The sequence below is a fragment of the Panthera pardus genome, unplaced genomic scaffold (genome assembly GCF_024362965.1).
Source record: "Panthera pardus isolate Hobbes unplaced genomic scaffold, ASM2436296v1 HiC_scaffold_27, whole genome shotgun sequence".
In the NCBI taxonomy this organism is placed as follows: domain Eukaryota; kingdom Metazoa; phylum Chordata; class Mammalia; order Carnivora; family Felidae; genus Panthera; species Panthera pardus.
The window spans coordinates 117,993,452-118,009,438 of NW_026526843.1; the positions used below are offsets into that span (position 1 = coordinate 117,993,452).

The window sequence follows — 15,987 nt, forward strand, 5'->3', positions numbered from 1 at the left end:
CGTCGGCTCAGGTCATGATCTCACGATTCGTGAGTTTGAGCCCTGCGTTGGGGTCTCTGCTGTCAGTGCAGAGCCCGCTTTGGATCCTCTGCCCTGCTCTCTCTCTGCCCCTCTCCTGCTCACACGCTCACTCAAAAGTAAACACCAAAAAAATAATAATAAAAATAAATTTTAAAAATAAATAAAGGCCCAAGTATCAATCGACCCTTCAGCCACAAACTGCATTACAATCCAAACACTGCCACATAATCAGATGTCACATCAACTCTTCTAAAACAGAAAGCAGCGCCGGTGAGTCCTCCTAGAAGGAAAATTCCTCTGAATGAAGGAGGTAGGTGCCTTCATGAAAACCACCTATGTTTTTGATCGAGTGATGATCACCAGGTTGTTCGTGGCGGTGGTCTCCCCTTACGGTTGGCAACACTCCTGGACAATGTTAGCATATGGCTTCTTAAGGGTACCTGGTGACTTCAGGGACATTTCCAAAAGCTTTTTTTTATTGTCCATTGCAGCAGAGCTGACATACAAAATGCTACATCGTATGGACACTCTGAGGAGCCCGGAAGCCTTCTGCGTGGCGAGCGGCTGCCAACTCTCATTGACATTAGCCTGGTCTGTCCCACCACCAAAGCAAGGTAGGCACCGGAATGTAAGAACAGGTTCGCTTTGTAAGATTTTTTCAAAACAATTTTATTGAGGTATAATCTACATACCATAAAACCCTCCCTTTTTACGTATACAATTCACTGATTCTTAGTAAACGTGCCGAGTTGTACAAAACTTAATCCAGCGTTCGAACGTTCTCATCGCCGAGGTAGCTCCCTTTCCCACCTCCGGCCCCAGGCAACAACTAGTTTTCTATCCCTATGGGTTTGCCTTTGGGGGACATTGTGCCGTCTTATGTGTCTGTTTCTTTCACTCAACATCATGTCTTCGAGGTTCATTGATCCCTTCCCTTTTCATGTGAAACCCGCTCGGTACTTGGGGGCTGTATCTAGTGACTGCACACCACAGTTTAATGCTAGGATGGGTGCGAGGCCGAGGAAGAGCTGGAGAAAGCAAAGAAGGTTCTTCACGAACCTCCACTGTTCAATGGATGCCATATGATGTCACGAGCCTAAATGAAAAGCAGCCTGGGAGCACTTCTAACAAGTCTGTCAAGTGCACAGAAGATAAAGGAACACCCACAAGAGAGATATAAAAGAAACATACAATAGTCGGCTTGAGGCATCCAAATGCCAACAACTTAATAGTTCTAAACACTCTTGGAGCAGAAAAAAGACATTAGAGGAAAAACCTGGTGAAATCCAAATAATGTCTGGAGTTTTATGAACAGAAACATATCCAAACTGGCTTCTTAGTTTTGACAAATACACTATGGTGACATAAGATATTAACAATGGGGGGAGCTGTCTTATCTTTGCAACTCTTCTGTAATTCTAAAACATTCCAAAACAGATGTGTATTAAAACCAACCAACCAACCACTGGTCTGCATTCAGCCCAGGCCTTTAGCTATCTTATGTGTCTGTTTCTTATGTGTCTGTCTCCTAAAGCAAACACGGGGGAAAGCACTGCTGCCGAGAAAATAATTGCACCTAAGCAGCACTATAATTATAGTACTTATATGATCACAAATATCAAGGGACAGTCTAAAGGGTCAAAAACAGAGGACTACTTAATAGATGAGGCCCAGACGCTCCGTGGCAGCCTGCACCCCCAGTAAGAATGTCCGTGATAGAAACTGCAGACGCCACGAGATAAACACACACGAACGAGGACGGCTCTGCTGGCTGCAAGTGACAGAGTCCCCAGTTCAACCAGCTTTGGAGGGTTAAGTAGACACTGTCAGTTCACATTTCACGTAAGAAAAGGTGCTGCGGGCAGGTAGCTCTAGAACCTTCTTCAATCAGCTACCATCCACCTTACCAAGGGTGCAGCCTTTTCTCTCTGCCACCCTCGGCTTCTTGGCCAGCTCCCTCCTGGCTTTTGTGGCAGCGACGTAACCACCCAGCTCCGGATGTAGGTGGAGACGGGTCGTCAATTAGCAGAAGGAGGAGTCGCTTCCATGCAGGTCCTGCAGGAACGAGGAGCCTTGTCCTCAACTCTGGCTGTCCCGCACCTCCCCCTGCACTCACGGCACAGCTCTGGGCCACGTGCTCCTGCCTCAGCCAAACGCAGGCAGGCCCGGCTACTGCCACTTGGGGCCAAATAACTCCTCGTGGTGCTGGGGGCTGTCCTATGCACTGGAGGACATCCAGCAGCTTCCCTGGCCTCCACCTCCTAAATGCCAATCGCACCCCATCCCCACTCCCCAGCTGTGATGATCAAAAATGTCTTCAGACGTGGCCAAATGGCCCCGCAGGGGCAAACCCACTCCCAGCGGAGACCCACCGGCTCTGAGCAAGCAGGACTTCAGCAGGAGCTGCAGAGAGGGCCACATCCCCTGAGCCAAGGCAAGGGTGGGCACTCCAACAAAGCGGGGGCTCTGACCGCAGGCAAAGACGACTGCTCTTGAGAATTCTAGAATATTTGAGAAAAACTAAGTGGAACACAGAAATACACAAGTAAGTCAAACCTGTTTCTAGGGGGGCACCTGGGTGGCTCAGTCGGTTGAGCGTACAATTCCTTATCTCGGCTCAGGTCGCGATCTCGCAGTTTGTGAAATTGAGCCCCACGTCAGGCTCTACTCTGACAGTGCAGAGCCTGCTTGGGATTCTCTCTCCCTCTCTCTCTGCCCCTCCCCGCTCTCTCTGAATCTCTCTCTCTCTCTCTCTCTCTCAGAATAAACATTAAAAAAAAAACCTGCTTCTACATGCATAATTACATTCAAAAAACATTTACTGAGCACCCACTGCGTGGTAGGTATTGTGTAGAAAAGGAGAGTAAAATCTAAATAAGTTAAAGGAAAGGAGATGGTTTAAATCAAAAAAAACAAAAACAAAACAAAACTATAACTGCTTGGTCCCTTCATTCTCTCACTTTTCTTTCCTTTTGCTTTTTATTTTGAAATAACAGATTCACAGAAAGTTGCTCCTTCTGTGGAAGGGAGGCTCCTTCACCCAGTTTCCCCCCATGTCACGCCCTGCGCAACTACAGCACAAGGCCAAACCAGGTGACCGACACCCACACAGCCCACATGGCTTACTCAGAGTTCATGTGCACATCCGTGTGCATGTGAGTGGCTGTACACATTGTGTAGTAGTTCCGTGTCATTTTCCCACATGTGTAGTTTCTATAACCACAATGAAGACGTAGAAATATCCTGCCACCACATGCCTCCCTCGAGCCACTTTTATAGCCACACCTACCCCTGCCCCCCATCCCTAACCCTCAGCAACCACTAATGTGCTCTCCAACTCCATGTTATTATTTTAGGAATGCTATCGGGGCGCCTGGGTGGCTCAGTCGACTAAGCATCCGACTTCAGCCCAAGTCACGATCTCACAGTTTGGGAGCTCGAGCCCCGCGTCGGGCTCTGCGCTGACAGCTCGGAGCCTGGAACCTGCTTCGGATTCTGTGTCTCCCTCTCTCTCTGCCCCTCCCCTGCTTGCACTCTGTCTCTCTCTCTCAAAAATAAAGAAACATTAAAAAAAAAAAAAAGAATGCTATATAAACGGAATCCTACCAATTTCTTTCTGCGTCTCGGTTTGCTCTGAAGAGGAACAGGCTAATGAAGGGCCCTCCCTGTAACACTGGTCCCAGGGGGTCTTTTCTGCCCCTCCAGGTCTGTGAAGGGGGGTGTGGAGGGGCAGAGAACAGCTGGGTTTCTTCTTTCCATCTGCGTGTTCTTAGCAAGCAACATATGTGCACACACACAATTCTCTTAACGGGCCTTTAAAACCCACTTCAGTTCATAAAGTACAGGGGGGCGGGTCCACTTACCCAGGAGCACAAAAGAATGAGTCCTTTACTCAAAATTCTCCCAGGAACTAAGGTTTTTTTTGCACCTTCAAACCTTAGCTTTTTTCAACTGTGTTTCTCCCAGCTCTACTGAGATGTAATTGACATTTAACATAGTGTAAGTTTAAGGTGTACAATATGATGATTCGATAGGCTTGTATATGGCAATATGATTATCACCATAGCGTGCGCTAACACCTCCATCACGTTACCTGATTACCATTTCCTCTTTGTGGTGACACCATTTAAGATCTACTCTCTTAGCGATTCGAGCATATGACACAGTACCGTTCACTATAATAACAGTGCTGTGCAGCGGATCCCCAGAATTAAAAATGTATTTTTAATGAAAATCTTTTTAAATGTGGTTATTTTCCTGCCTTCTTATACAGTCTTAATTCGCATCCTATTTAAATGATCTAATCTAACTCTACCGGTTGTCATATGACAGATACAACGTCCTTTTCGTTTTTTTAATGTTTATTTATTTTTGAGAGAGAGAGAAACAGAGTGTGAGTGGGGGAGGGGCAGAGAGAGAGGGAGACACAGGATCCGAAACAGACTCCAGGCTCCGAGCTGTCAGCACAGAGCCTGACACGGGGCTCGAACTCATGAATGGTGAGATCGTGACCAGAGCCAAAGTCGGATGCTTAACAGACTGAGCCACCCAGGCACCCCTACAACATCCTTTTCCGAAGAAGTTTCTATGGAGGGGTTCCTTGACTAAATTAAAGTCCCCACTGGCTTTTATGATTCCATGCCCCTTTCCTCTGGTAAGACTTCCCACTGGGGTTTTCAGGTCTTATCCTGTGCCACCCTCCACAGGTCCCCTGACCACAGGTCCCTTGACCTTAATTACTCCTTTTTTCAAAATTGCTTTTTAATGTTTTTATTTATTTTTTAGAGAAACAGACAGACCGAGTGGGAGAGGGGCAGAGAGAGAGAGGGAGACACAGAATCTGAAACAGGCTCCAGGCTCTGAGCTGTCAGCACGGAGCCCGACGCGGGGCTCGAACTCACGAACCGTGAGAACATGACCTGAGCCAGAAGTCAGTTGCTTAACTGACTGAGCCACCCAGGCGCCCCAATCCTGTCTTCTAAGATCAGGGATCAGCACACTTTTTCTGTAAAGAGCCAGACAGTAACGTTTTCGGCTTTGCGGCCCACACGGTCTCTGCCCAGCCACTCAACTCTGTCCTCGTAGTTAGTTGTAGCTCGAAAGCAGCCACGGAGTGTGCGGCTAAGCTCCAATGAAACTTTATTCGTGGACGCTGAAATCCGAATGTCACATAAATTTCACAAAATACTACTCTTCTTTTTATTCAACCATTTGCAAATGGAAAACCCATTCTTATCCCACAGGCTGCCCAGGAACAGATGCTGGGCCGCCCCCTCTCCTAAGACCTCCTGGGGCCGGCCACTGCATCTGGGAAAGAACCTACACTTACACGCTGGTCCATCTAATGACAAGTATTGCCCTTCTCCTTGTACAAGTAAGAAACTCTGGGCACAAGGAAGTTCAGGGATTTGCACGGCAGCACGGCGCTGGTGGCAGGAGCTGACCTGGGGCGCCCGCGTCGTCCGGCTCCAGGGCTGCCGCGGTCCTGACAGCCCACCGCGAACCACCCCGGCACCGGCTTATTATTCCACGTGGGTTCTTCTGTTTTCCCCAGCGGTGTTTCCATCTCCCCGAGGAAAGCGGCTAGGTGATGTTCATTTGTTACTCTCCATGGCCCCCGGCACAGACGTAGCATCTAGATCGGGGTTTTTGTTTGTTTGTTTGTTTGGGGTTTTTATGATTTTTCTTTTTGCATCTAGGTTATTGAAAAGTCTTACTGTACATATTAGTTTTTTTGGCTCCCTGTCCCTCACGTTGAAGAGAAATGTGAAAGATTTTACATTTCTCTCTTTCTCAAAGTAACAAATTAAAGGCTAAATTAAGGAACAAACGAAAAGCAAAAATCTCTTTTCTTTGATTGTCAATTGACTTTTCTTAGAATGTGCTGGCAGCTCCCGCGGGCAAGTTCATGCAGCTGCCCTCAGTTAGGATCACGTGAGGGCGTATCCTCGTATTAAACCAGAAGCAGAAGCATAAAACCAGACCCCTACAATGGGGATGAGCCTCAAAAACATTAGGCTAGATGAAAGAAGCCCAACACAAAAGGCCACATGGCATACGATTCCATTCATTCATTCATTCATTCATTCATTCATCCATTTTATGGAACTGAAATAAACCCTTTCACTTATTTATGCTTCTCCATTTTGTTTAGAACAACCACCACCACCACCACCTTAATATCACTGATGGCCCTTCCCCCTCACCCTTCCTCGGGCTGGCGGGTGGTTAATGGGGAAATGGCCCCCAGGGATGGGGCCAACTGTAAGAGCCCTTGGGGAGGTAATGGAACCCAAGTCCCCTGCCCAGGGGATGGGACACCTGTAGATCATATGATTCCATTTGGAGGCAATGTCCAGAACTGGCAAAGCCAGAGGGCCCGAAAGCAGCCTGGGGCTGCCAGGGCCCACGGGGGGTGGGGGAGGGAACGGGCAGTGGCTGCTTAGGGGGGACAGGGTTTCCTTCCAGGGTGAAGGAAAGGTTTTGGAACTGGACAGCGGGGGCGGCCGCACGACACAGTGACCGAACTGAATGCCACGGAGTGGCTCACTTTAAAATGAGTAATTCTGTTATGAAACGTACCTCAATACAACGACATGGAAAACAATGGTGGTAGATCCGTAATATTCCAACAGTGGCAAGAGCACCGGGACTTATCATTAAGCAACAGTGTCAAGCCACGGGGGCAAGTCGATAGCATGATCCCGTTTCTGTAAAATCCCCAGACAGAGGTCCAGGTTCATGCACATGTGTTTCGGCAGAGTGTCAAGAAGGGACCAAAGGACACACAGCAAGCTGTTATGGGAGCTCCCTCTGGGAAGGGGCAGGCGGGGATTTGCACGCACTCTGCATGTTCATGCACGGTTTCGTTCTCGGGTGGCAGAAACACTTCAGTGGCTTCCCCGTGGAACAGAAGGAACACCCCAGGTCCCCGTGGGCCTCGACACGTGAAAGGGCAGCCACAGTCGGTTCCACGCACAGCTGTGCACGGGAGCACGGCGCCAAGTGAGGGGCCACAGTTGCCGTGATGCCAAACAACGGATTTTTACCGAGGTTCCCGCGCCTCGGCCGCGTCCGTCAGCTGATCGGTCACGTGAAGTGCATCAGACGTCACAAACAAGTCCCGCAGGCTGCAGAAGGGCCCATCGGGACAGCATCACCCTCCCCTTTAAACCCGCTTCTCTTCTCTGAGAAGTGGGCCGGTGTGCAGGAAGGGCATTTCCGGACAAGGGAGAGAGAATGGAGCGAGGGTGCAACCAAGGTGTGCGGCCTCAGCCAGACCCCCCTTCCCCCCTGCACTGGGCTCTGAGTGCCAGGCCCCACCTTGCACATCGGGACCCGGCTGGCCAGGCGGGCGTGACCCTGGCCCCGGGCCTGACCTGCCAGGCGAGGTCCGCCAGCCGTCCTGGGCCAAAATCCCCCCCCCCACCCCGTTCCAAATCCTCACGGGCTTCACCTGAGCTCTCCCGTCCGTCCCAAGATCACAGACACTTCCCAGGATTAACGGAGACCTGGGGGAAAAGGGCCAGAAAACATTTTCCCAAGAGCCGGAATGAGCAGTTCCCAAACAGCACGCAACAAAGAGCCATTTGTCAAAATTCTGAAATTCCAAGCGCGGTGACAGAACTGAACATACCTACCTAAGCCTAACATCGTAACACCGTGTGGAGCTGTGACATCATCTTCGGAAACAGCAATCTACTCAAGGCTCGTGTCAGGGAATAGAAACTCAAACCTAAAACACGGGCTACCTAGGCGCCACGTGCAGAGGGCGCCGGGACTCAGAAGACCCCCCCACCCCCCCAGCCGGTTCAACCATGGACAGCACTACGGAGGGGCCACAGCAAGCAGCGAGCAAATGAGAACAGACAACAGCTGATCACAGCCAGCCCAAGCCTCGTGTTTTTCAGGGAATACACGAGGTCATGTTTACATTCTGACATTGTAAACATAGGAAGGGTCATTTTTCTGTGAGTAGAACAGCTGCAGTTGACAGGGTGGAATTCAAGCCACGGCCACTTCCTATAGTCTGTAGGGACACCTGGACAAGGACGGCACTTCAGGGCAGCCTCTAATGCTGTGCCCTAGCCACCCGGTGGGGCCATACTCGGCAACGAAAAGGAAGGAAGCACCGATCCACGCTGCGACACGGATAAACCTCGAAGAGATCATGCTGAGCAAAATAAGCCAGACCCGGGAGGCCACAGAGCATATGACTCCACTTAGATGAAATGTCCAGAACAGGCAAATCTACAGGGACAGAGAGCAGATTAGCAGTTGCCAGGGGCTGGGGGCGGTGGAGAGTGACTTTGGGTAACAGGTACAGGGTTTCTTTTTGGGGTGAAGGAAACGTTCTGGAGTTAGTGGTGATGATGGCACAACCTTGTGAATATACTAGAAGCCACTACCTACACAGTGTACTTTGAAATGGTACATTTTAGAGTAAGTAAATCTTATCTCAATTTTTGTTAAGCGGGGAGAATTTTCAGGGCAAATCCAGTGGATCCATACCCTCAGAGGCCTGCCCCGCACTGGAGACGAGCACCTTCCCGTGGCACAGAGCTCCACGGGCAGAAGGGGTCCGTCTCCCACGGTGGCTATCCGGTGTCCTGGCTGAGCTTCCCACGCCATGGCAACGCCGTGCCCACCTTGGCAGTGCTCGATCTCCTGGTGGTGCCGAGGCTGGCGCTTAAGACCCACCAGAAGATCTCCCGCCTGGCTCGATGACTCACCCACCCAAGTGCAGGGCTTTCTGCCTAAGGACCAGCCTAGCCGACTCCCTTTCTCCTTCTCTCTCACTTCCTTAGCCCCTTTAAAGAAATAAAAAGAGGGCCCACCAGATAGAAAACACTGGAGATTCTGCAGCTCCACGAACAGCCTTTCAAGATGCCCTCACCATGTCTGTCAAGAGCTCCCGATTCCACCTGCCTTGATTCAAGTATTAGCTAAATACTGTGCCCTTGTTTTCATCACAGTTTCTCTCGTAGAATCCCTGCCTTTTCTAGCCCCGCTGCTCCCAATCTCTCTCAATCAGGCCACCATCCATGAAGACCTCCCAAGAGTTTCCAACTGGCCTCTTCTCTTGGAAATTCACCCTACCCACCACCCCACATTTGGCCAGCGCATCAGATGACTAAGGTGAGACTCCCCACTATTCTAAAAGGAACAAGGACTCCTAACTGCTGGGAGGAGCTAGGGAGAAAATGGATGTAACGAGCGTACTAGCACAGTACCCCCTAAGCATTCTACAAGCACCAGCAATCGCCGTTATTATCAAAGACACCAAGCTGACCAGATGCTTCCATTCTCAATGGGAAACAACCCTCTTGCCTCCCTCTTATAAGGTCCATGATTACATGGGGCCCACCCGGATAATCGGGAACAATCACCTCATCTCGAGATTCTTAACTTAATCCTACCTACAGATGTCATTGTAACATCTTTGGGGGAGCCATTATTCTACCTACCACGGGGTGGGGGAGAGGGGGCAAAATATCAAACAACAATGAATGCAAGATAAAAATAACTGGTGGGTATAACACAGAGCAAGGGGCACAGTTACCTGGCCAAGGGAGGGTCACGTCCAGGTAGTAGACGTGGGCTCAACTCCGGAGTCAGACAGACGCTGCCCCTCTCTGGCTGTGGGCAGTGAGGTTACTAAGTCAACCTCCCTGTCCTGTTTCATCACCTGCCCACCCACACTCCGTGCGGCCACTGTGGGCTTTCAGCGACAGCATCCAGACAAACACCTAGAGCGCTTGGCACACGGTCAGCACTCCACTTCTGTTGACCATCATCACAGACCTGAGGGATCTCAGTGGGGAGCAACCAAGAGGCAGGAACAGCACGGTGAGGTGTGTAAGCCCCACGGAGGCAGGGACCCGTCTGCTAGTGCTCGCCACTAGAGTCTCAAACCCTGGAAGAACACCCGAGACGGAGAGGCTGTGCAACAGTTATCAAATGAACGAACGAACAAACACAGAGGTAGGATGCTTAAGAGCGGGTGGGGTTTGGGCAGCTGAGTGGCATACCAGAAAGAGCACTGGTTCCGGGCCAGAAGACCCAGCTCAACTTCCCGTTCGCCCATCTGCCGGCAGGACGTCCCCATAGCTGTGGCCTTCCGGTGCGAAATGAGAGCCTGCGCAAGACAGTCCTCGCTCTTCCAAGCCCAAAGTTGAGGGTTCCAAGCTCTGCGTGCTGTTACCCAAGGCTCACCCCCCTTACACAAAGACTCTGGGTCAGTCAAATTGACCTCATTTATCCTGAACACGCAGCACTTCCTGTCTCCGGCACTGTCCTCACATGCCTCCTTTTCTTCCCCAGCTCCAAGAGAGCACGCAAGAAACCCTCAACCTAGGAAATCAATGGAAGAAGGTAAAGACCCCGCAGGCTCAAATGAGCCCTCCGTCCTTTTCTCAGAAGCCATCACCACCTGACAATGGTGCTTGGTGACCACTGTCTTCATTGTATATGTCTGTCTCCCATCCCCCAGAAAACCCGGGTCTCCCCATCCACCTTCCCAAGAATCTCTGTAAATACTTCTACATTTTACTGGATTTAAATGGGAATAACTGAATTCAGTAGCATTTAACTCTGCTTAATTTTACTGAACGTATCGGAAAGGCAACCAGCAGTAGCAAAGGGACCTGGACTAGAAGAAACTCACCAGGCTCGCAGGGTGACTTTTAACACATCACTTGACCCATCGGCTCCTGAAGCAGAACCTACTACAGAAGGTGAAACATTATTTCCACTTTCAGAATCAGAGTGAAAAGGGAGAAGAGGAAACTTAGAGAGTTCCAAACATCCGGGATCTATTTTCAGAAATGACTTTTCCATTCACTTTTCTTAAAAAAAAAAAAAAAAAAAGGAAGGAAGGAAGGAAAGAAAGAAAGAAAGAAAAAGAAAGAAAAAGAAAGAAAGATACTAAGCCAAGAATAGACCAAGAAATGACTATTGATTCTTCCAGGAGCCCACCCCTTATGGCCTTAAAAGCAAGATGCTCCCCCATGTCCATACAAACAGTACCTATTCTTCAAAAAAAATGAAAAATGGAGAAATCATTGCTTATTTATCAGAAAGTTTATATAACCCAGAAACAGATTCTGTGGAGTAAATACGGTAAACCGCCCATTAATTAATACTGAATAAAAGTTCTAAGAAGGGGGTCATGATGTCACCTGGCTCTGTCATATGGGGCTCCAAACCTGGCAAATTCCCAAACCATGGATTGTTTTCTCCATAAAGCAAGAGCCTGTTCAAAGGAATTTTAATATACCACAGAATGTCTCCAGTTGGAGCAGGTCAAATCCCATCTCGTGAACAAATGGGTCCCTAAAAGCTTATGTCATGATATCATCTGGGTCTCCCACCATCGTCGGGGTTATTTACATTCTGTTCAACCTCAAGTGTGATCTGGTCCACCATTCTTAAGCTGCCCAAAGTTGGTATTCCAGTGTTGCACAATCTCAACTGAGCTACAAGAAACAGAATGTGAAGTTTCGATCACTCAGTCCGCCTATAGGATGATATCGACACAACCCCACAGGGAGCACACATATACACAGCTGTCAAAAGCACTCAAGGTTTTCAAAGGAGGCAAAAACGTTCTTCCCAAATTTTCTGCCTCAACAGCAAATACCTTTTTGTAGAGCAGTCATTGAACTCTGAGTTAATATACGTAGGATGCATATGTGCAACTAATGTAAACCACACAAGGCTCATCCACGGGAGCTACGAGCCATAGAAATGATGAATTCACTTTATATTTTTTAATGTAAAACCCTTTGTTAAAGGATAAAATCCTTTGTTAAAGGAAACTATGAACATTATACGCACAGTACTGATCTGCAGAGATGGTGATTTTTAAACCTGAGGCGGGGGGGTGGGGGTGGGGATTCAAAATCAAACTAAAAAAACTGCATTTTGGAAATACTGAAATTTTTTATACATCTGTAGCCACATCTGTAAAGACTGTTCCCTTGGGCTTGCAACCTCTTGGTTGTGACTCCAAAAAGAAACGATACCTACAGTAATTCACCAACACACCCCGAGCCGTGGCAATATCAAATGTTGTTAAACACAACAGTGAATGGAATTACTCTAAAACCCTAGAAGAGATTATTTACAACCCTCGGTCCTCAGTTATTTTGCTTACAGCAGCATATTTTACGCTATTATAGCTTTTACTAAATCGTATATGAAATCATGTTTTAAGTCAGCAACAATTTTCGCCTAACCTACCACATTCACGTATTCCTTCAAAATCTCGTTTTCTTTAAAAACCTATTTGTGTATCTGCCACTCTGTCAGTTCTCTATTTGGAAGCTGTTTGGAGAAAGTCCTTGAACAGCGTCTTCCAGTTGTGTGACTCAAACACAACTCAAAAAGGGTTTCAACTGTCAGACGCACATGGAGAAAATGTGCTCCGACAAACCGTTTTTTCCATATGATAAAAATCAATTACAACCTTAAAGGATAATCAGTCACCCATAAAAATCAGCAGGGCTCTGTTTTGAAAGAGGAAAAAGAATGGCTATTACACCATACACCATTTACACCCTTCGGTAGACTCCACTTAAATGTTTGTGGCTTGCTGAACATTCCATACATATTTCGGGCAAGGTATTATGGGAGCTGAAGTGCAAGCTGTCCCCTGCTGAATTTCACTCACTATAAAAACAATGTCTCATAAAAGTATACACATGTTTTTTACTTTACAAAAAATGTAAAATATGCACTTTTGTTCACTCAATCGACACTTTTAAGCACTAGAAACGGGGACTTCTAAAAAATCTATAACATAAGCAATGTCTGAAAAGGGGGAAAATGTCATTCAGTTCGCGCAAACAGATTTCTGGAAAAAAGAACATACGAAATGTGTATGAAGCACACAGAAAGGAAGATTCTACAAGCTGACTTCCATTGGGTCTGCTCACCTATGCCCTGGGTCATACCATTAAAATGGAAAGTTTCACATTTATATTTTTCATCTTGAATCCCCACTCCGACGTAACCACAACTGTTTTATATTACCCTCATAAAATGAGCCTTAGCCTTTTCTAAGCCAAACGGTGTTTTTAATTGGTTCATTTTCCAGTTGTTTGGGTTTTTAACAGACATACAGCATAAAAGGGCGTTACACTCCAAGCAGTTCTACCAATTCCAGAACCATCCAAGGCTTGATCAAACAGCTGTGGCTCTAGCCTTTGGTTAAAATTATTATATGATCTCACCTGATTTTCAAAATAACCAAGCATCTTTTTAACCCATAAAACTGTGCTAAGACTGATCTAAGTTTCTGAGTCCAGAAGTTTGCTGTGTTCAGGGAAAATGTTAGGGAAGCACGATCCTTTGGCTTTGTTTTTCCCTATCTGAACCCACAGAGATCTTCAAACAATAATGCAGCAGCTTCCCTCCTCCAAAGTTTATTTTCAAATGCCAGTGCCATGCAGCACTGCCTTTCCTGTGCAGGTGAGGGGAAAGCAGGACCAATGTCACCAAACTGAACCTTCTCAAGTCTTGAAATCACTGGGGAGCCAGCACTATTGCCTTTCTGGCACCCAGCAAGATATCAGGTAACCACCAGAAATACTCGGTTTCAACAGAATCCCCAATTCCACACACACACACACACACACACACACACACACACACACACACTGCATCTCTCCAAAAGCCGCCGAGCCATTGAAACCAGCAATCAAACAGAAAGTTAGGGAAAAGCGTCATTACATGAACTTAATTAAATGCAATATGGTAGTGCTTTCAGAAGAATCCTTTTTTTCTCCTCCATGGGATTTATTTACATGAATAAGACAACTTGGTGCCCTGTTCACATCTTGCACAAAAAGGAAACCTGAAATTCAGCTCTTGTTTTTCGTTTACCCCAAAAGCATCTGGGTCTAATCATATTCCATTCTGCCTGCAGTAGGCAAGGCTCTTTCCATCAGAATTTTACCTCAATTTTTAAGGCGCTACAGAGCAACCATCATAGTTTGGGAGCGGGCTCTCCCAACTGCAAAAGAACTGGGAATCCCTGAAGTGGCCCGTCTGGCACCAGTTTCTGGATGGAAAGTACGCTGAGCCCGCCAGACAAGGAACCCACACCACGAAGCTGGAGCGCACGTTTCGGCTCCAAGATGACAGCTCATCTGGCCACCGCGGGGCCGGGGGCGGTGGGCCGCTGAGGCCCGGCAGGGATGGGCGAGGCCGCGGCGGAAAAAGGAAAAGAGGGCCATCCGTCAGCCCCGGGAGAGGAAATTCCAGGCGCCCAGCTTCCAGGCGCCGGTCAGCGGGTGACGTGAGGGAACCAAGTCACTGTGTCGGCCCCGCGGCGGGGGCCGGGAGGCGGCCGGGGCTCCGCACTCCGGGGGCTCGAGGCCGGGAGAGGGGGCGCCTCGATCCTCGTCCAAGGCCCCGGGGTGGGGGCGTGGAGGGCCCGAATCAACGCCCGGACCCCCGAGGACGCGCGATCTTCGTCCGGATCCGGAGGCCTCCCGGTGTCCTCGATCCCCTCCCCGAACCCAAGGGATGGAGCGCCCGGATCCCGGCCCGCACCCCCGCCCTTACCGGTCGCGCGGGTCGATCCACGACGTCTGGCGCGTGTTGTGGTCGATGTAGAAGACGCGGCCGTCGTAGTCGCGCGCCTCCTCCCAGCCGGCGGGCAGCGGCAGCTCGGCGCTCTCCCGGGCCCGCGGCGGCGGCGGCGCGGAGGGCGCGGAGGGCGCGGGGGCCGCGGCAGGGGGCGCGGGCGGCGGCGGCTCCCGAGCGGGCTGCGCGGGCGGCTGCGGCTCCCGCGGAGCCTCCCGCGGCTCTCCCCGCCGCCGCCGCCGGCCGCCGCTCAGCCACGGCATGACGGCACGGGCCCCGCCGCCGCCGCCGCCGCCCGGCCGCCCCGCGCGCGCCGCCTCCTCAGCCAGCACTAAGGCCCGGCGCCCGGGGCGCGGGGGCGGCCGCGGGGAGCCGCCCGCCGCACCCGGTGCATCCTCCGCCCGGCGCCCGCGCACCGGCGCCCGCCCGCTGCCCTCTTGGCCCTGCGCGCCGCCGTCCGCCCGCCCGCCCGGATCGCTCGGATCGCCGCCACGCGTAGAGTCACAGCCCCGGCGCCGCCACCGCCGCCACCGCTGCTGCCGGCGGCCCCTCGGTTCCCGCGGCGCGCCCGGCCATCTTCGTTCCTCGGCGCGGCCCGGTCGGGAGGGGGCGGGGCTGCGTAGGCCCCGCCCCTCCCACTGCTCCGCCCCCCTCTGCCCCGGCCGCTTCGACGGCCCCGCCCGCGTCCGCTGCTAGTCCCCCAGTCTCCCTCCGCTGCTCCGCCTCCGAGCTCCCCGGGGCTCCTCGGCTACCCGCTCCTCTACCCCCGAGCCCCCGCCCCCGTCCGCTGCCGCTCCTCCGGCTCCCCCGCCGGAGGCGCCTTCTCCCCTCCGCCGCTGCTCCTCCTTCTCCTTCCCCTCGGGCTCCGCGCGCTCCTCCCTCTTCCCACTCCATCACCTCCCTCCTCCGGCCCCGCCGGGAAACCGCGCGGGGGCCAGGATGGGCGCCGCCGCGTCCGCCCGCCCCCGGGCCACCGCGGAGAGGAAAGAGGGCCGGGAGGACGGCACCCCACCCGAGCTGCAGGCGCGGCCCGCCCCGGGGCTGACTCCTGGGACCCACACAATTCCCGGGGGAGAGGGCGGTCACCTCACTTTACCCACTCCCGGGACTTGGAAGTCTGGGGGCCTCCCCTCTGCCGACTTGGGGTGGGGGGAGGACAGCGCCTTGGGTCTCCCGAGTGCCCAAGACGGTCCCGCGAGGGCGGGAAATGCCCCGGAGGGGAGGCCGAGGGAGCTGGGGAGCTGGAGGAGGAAGCCGCGGCCAGTCGTCCTGGGTCGAGCTGGGAGGACACACCTGGGAGCAGAGAGCTGGGCAGGTGGCCACTTACGCATTATGGATCCCTGCCAGGAGAGCCCCAGAAGGACTGATCCGGAG

At 51.2% G+C, this 15,987-nt stretch overlaps 1 protein-coding gene across 1 annotated transcript in view; it reads right to left on the reverse strand.

Annotated features, from left to right (window-relative positions):
- The window catches only part of WWC3 (WWC family member 3), a 118,296-nt gene extending 103,109 nt beyond the window's left edge, over positions 1-15,187 (reverse strand). The window contains exon 1 of the mRNA XM_053891849.1: positions 14,593-15,187. Coding sequence (XP_053747824.1) covers positions 14,593-14,876 — 284 coding nt within the window. The 5' untranslated portion in view covers positions 14,877-15,187. The remainder of the gene's footprint in view (positions 1-14,592) is intronic.
- Positions 15,188-15,987: the final 800 nt, after the last annotated feature.